Source organism: Mesocricetus auratus, unplaced genomic scaffold (genome assembly GCF_017639785.1).
Source record: "Mesocricetus auratus isolate SY011 unplaced genomic scaffold, BCM_Maur_2.0 Super-Scaffold_4256, whole genome shotgun sequence".
NCBI classification, from domain to species: Eukaryota; Metazoa; Chordata; class Mammalia; order Rodentia; family Cricetidae; genus Mesocricetus; species Mesocricetus auratus.
The window spans coordinates 95,357,937-95,361,937 of NW_024429182.1; the positions used below are offsets into that span (position 1 = coordinate 95,357,937).

The window sequence follows — 4,001 nt, forward strand, 5'->3', positions numbered from 1 at the left end:
AAAAAGAGACACATATACAGAGAGTATCTAATTCCTCATATAAGTTGTGGGAATCAAAATGATGACTTTTTAGGTGATAGATGATCGTGGTACCATTGACTACATACATTTTCAGACCTTGGTTTTCTAAGGCATGGCTTCAGTATTTGGCTCGGGATGGCTTGGATTTCCCTGTGTAGTCCAAGTCATCTTCTCACTGTTACATCCTAATTTCTGAGTCTCTAATTAGACATGGTAATTGTGGGGATAACAGACCTGAACCACCACACTCATATTAGAAAAACCATATTGCTATAATTGAGAGACAGGTTAATCTTAAACTCAATGAATTTGTTCCTAAAAATGTTTCATGTTCTGTTATACCATAAAGAAATCATATTGTCATGTAAGAATCAAGAATGTTTATACCTCTCCTAATTTTTATATGAGTTCAGAAATTCAAATTTCTATAAAATAGACTATTTGTGCAGTAACTAGGCTTAAAAAAGTATTTGCCTCTCATCTTTCTTATAGATTCCATCCATTTCCCATCAAGCTTACAGTATTAAATTTTTAGAATTTACCCAAGTAATTCCAAAACTGAAGTTACAAAAGTGTATGAGTGAATAAATAGTAATAACAAATAGAAACTGGGTTTATGTGATAACAGTATTTATTAAAAGGCTGAAATTCCTGTTTCCCTAGAAAATCAATGAAGAGAACAAGCAAAGAACTTCAATACATTGTTGAATACTACAAAACTTAACACATTGAGAAATATCACAACATGATGCAAAATAGACTGCTTAGTCAAATAACATTGAAAAGGCAAATGACAATCTATTTAAGTATTATAAGTGTAAGCATGATGTTTTGTCACAGGAAAATAAAATACGTTGTGATGACTTTATTTAGATTATAAACATAAACTGAGCTAGGTGGTGGTGGCACACATCTTTAATCGTAGCACTTGGGAGGTAGAGGCAGGCTGATCTCTGTGTGTTGGAGGTCAGCCTGGTCTACAGTGAGACTCCCAGGACTTAGTGTGAAAGAGGAGCTCATTATTGCTCCTGTTTTACAGTAAGAAGTTAAAGCTATAAAATCAATTAAAAAGTCTTTTCAGATGCCTATATTTCTAAAGTATTTAATCTTTGAATCTAAGCCAAAAACTGGAAATCCAAAGCATACAACTTTAGACACTGCATCGGACTTTCAATAATTATGTTTCCTTCTAAAATTAGGATTTCAATTTCCATGAATCTAAGAATATACTGGGTGGTATTATCAAACATATGCTAGTGAGAACTTATTTAGATAAGTACTGAAAAATTAAAAGTAGTAACTAATAACATAAATTGCAATCAACTACATGCCACACAGTATTAATTAAGTGATATTCACTAAGTTAAATGTTAGGGATGTCCTCAAGGTTTGTCCTGTTATCAAAGTTCTTACAGCCTGGTGACAGAAAGAACATTAAGTTAGTAATTAAATTTACTGACTGAGTGTGGAAACTTTAAGTACACATAAATTAATAATAAATGCTTATTCTGATGGAACATGAACCTGGTGAAATATCTAAAACACTTGAATGCATTGCTTAAACGGAACTAATATGAATAATTTTAATTACAAGTTGTTCCTCAGTAATGGCTATCTGAAAAGATAGAGTGAGCTAAGCAAAGCAGAATCATTACGTCACCAGTGTTTCCACCAAACTGCGGAGTTTTCAAAAGTGAAACATACAGAAAAGAGTTAAGGGTAGGTATTTCCTACTTTCCAAAGAATCAGGTGGCTTAGATTAGACAATCTGTCACTTCACTGTGTTCAGACACGGATTATCCTAGTTTGGAAATAGTTTCCTAATTCCATAAGTGGAAAAGATTTTTAAAAATTCTAGTGTCCTATCAACACTACACTCTAAGCTACTTCCTTAATTAAAGTGGTCTCAAGATGTCAGAATTGCATCAAAACTACTTATTATAAATGGCATAAAATCACTCATTAAGCAGCAGTGCAGTCACTGTATATGCCGCTGTGACTACTGAAGTTGTGGATGGGATGGAAGAAGCTAGCTGGGTAGAAGGCAGAAAACACTTTCAAACTATGTCTAATGTCTTAGGGCACAGTCTGAACTAAAGAGGAGCTAGAGAATAGGAATAAGAATCTATCCTAACATGTCTAGGCCATACGGTAACAATGAAGGGCAATATGTAGCTTGATGCATTGTACTAAAGGGAAAAACATAGGTAATTTAAATTGTAAAGACATTACCTTTGTTAAGAAAATAAAAAGGGAACTGGGCAGTGGGGTGCATGCCTTTAATTCCGCCGTGGTATTGGTCTAGGTAAGAAGGCAATTTGTGGGAATCAGTTCTTTCCTCCCCATGGGTTACCCAGGGGATCAAACCCAGGTCTTCAGACTTAGCAGCAGATGGGTCTATTCATGGTGCCACCTCTCTGGCCATGAAAGTATCATTCTGCACACAAGAGTTCATTTAAATGCTTTAAATATCATATTTCACACATTTGCTCACAAATTGGCTTTGGAATGTGTTTTTAAAGCTCTCATAAACTCAAGGTCATGTGATCTTTCTCTCTTTTAATCAAGTTGTATTTTCCTTACTAACCATATTGCCTGGAAATAACACTAACCAATCATCTTCCCCTTTAACCATAACTCATGTACTAGAAAATTGCCTCCTTCTCTCCCACCTTCCTCCGAGGCTCCTCATACTATAGTCCCTTGAACCCTTGAATTGGAGCAGCCGATATATGGCCCGGCGAATAACCTTGGTCTTCAAGCTGTAAATGATTGGATTCAGAACAGGAGGCAAGAGAAGATACATATTTGCCAAAATACTACAAATCACCCTGGGGGTAGAATTGGAGAGACGATGTGCCAAAGACAGTGTGATCATTGGCACATAGAAAATAGTCACAGCACAGATGTGGCAGACACATGTGCTGAGAGCTTTTTGTTGCTTCTGGGGAGCCACAGTGCTCAGAACAGTACGAAGGATCAAGATGTAGGAGAAAAGAATGAACAATAAATCAGTGCCATTCAGGTAGAGCTGAAGAAACATTCCCCAAAAACTGCTGATCCAGGGGTTGGTGTATGTGAATTTAATCATGTCTGGATGGAAACAAAATGGATGGGAAAGCTCTTGGCCTCCATGGAAGGACACACTGTTCACAGCCATAACTGAGGGAAACATGAAAACCACTTGTCTTATACAGATGATCAGTCCAATCACCAAGCTCATCGTGTCTGTGAGGAAAGTGGCATATTTCAGAGGGCTACAGATAGCTATGTATCGGTCAAAAGCCATAGCCACCAACACTGAAGACTCCAGGAATGAGAAGCTATGCACAAAGTACATTTGAATTTGGCAAGCTTTAATGCTGATCTCACGGGCATGAAACCAAAGAACGCCAAGGACAGTGGGAAGGGTTGTGATGGTCAAACCCAGGTCAACAACAGAGAGCATGGATAGAAAATAGTACATGGGCTTGTGGAGATTCCGTTCAATAATAATAGCAAACAAGATAATACTGTTTCCCAAGAGTGCAATGGTGTAGAGACCACAAACAGGAATGGAGATCCAGACATGAGCAATTTCCAATCCAGGAAAGGCAGTAAGAAAAAAGCTGGAAGAGGAGGACGTGGTGTTATTGAAGATCAGCATGGCAAGTTGAAGGCACACTCTGGAAAAAAGGCATGTGTGTCATTAGATCCTTCTTGCAAGCCCCATGCTTTTATACATCTTTCACAAATTAGACAACTGTATTCTGTATCCAGAACTCTCCAACCTCTATCTCATTTCCTCAGCACTTGGACCATTATTGCTAGAGCCTGGACCCATTTTCTTATCTCTACTCTCTCTAGATGTAACTGTCACTTGCATTTTAGACTCCAAATATATTTAAAAGCTCGTGTGTTGAACTCTTGTACACACTGCTTATAGTTGAGTTTTGAAAAGTGATTGAATTATAAAATCTCTGAAATTATGAATGTATTAA

General features: G+C 37.1%; 1 protein-coding gene across 1 annotated transcript; it reads right to left on the reverse strand.

Moving 5' to 3' along the window:
• Nucleotides 1-2,659: 2,659 nt before the first annotated feature.
• LOC101831406 (olfactory receptor 51T1) lies at nt 2,660-3,691 on the reverse strand. Its single transcript, XM_005074081.3, has one exon. The coding sequence runs from the start codon at nt 3,665-3,667 to the stop codon at nt 2,660-2,662; it is 1,008 nt and encodes a 335-aa protein (XP_005074138.3). The 5' UTR covers nt 3,668-3,691.
• Nucleotides 3,692-4,001: the final 310 nt, after the last annotated feature.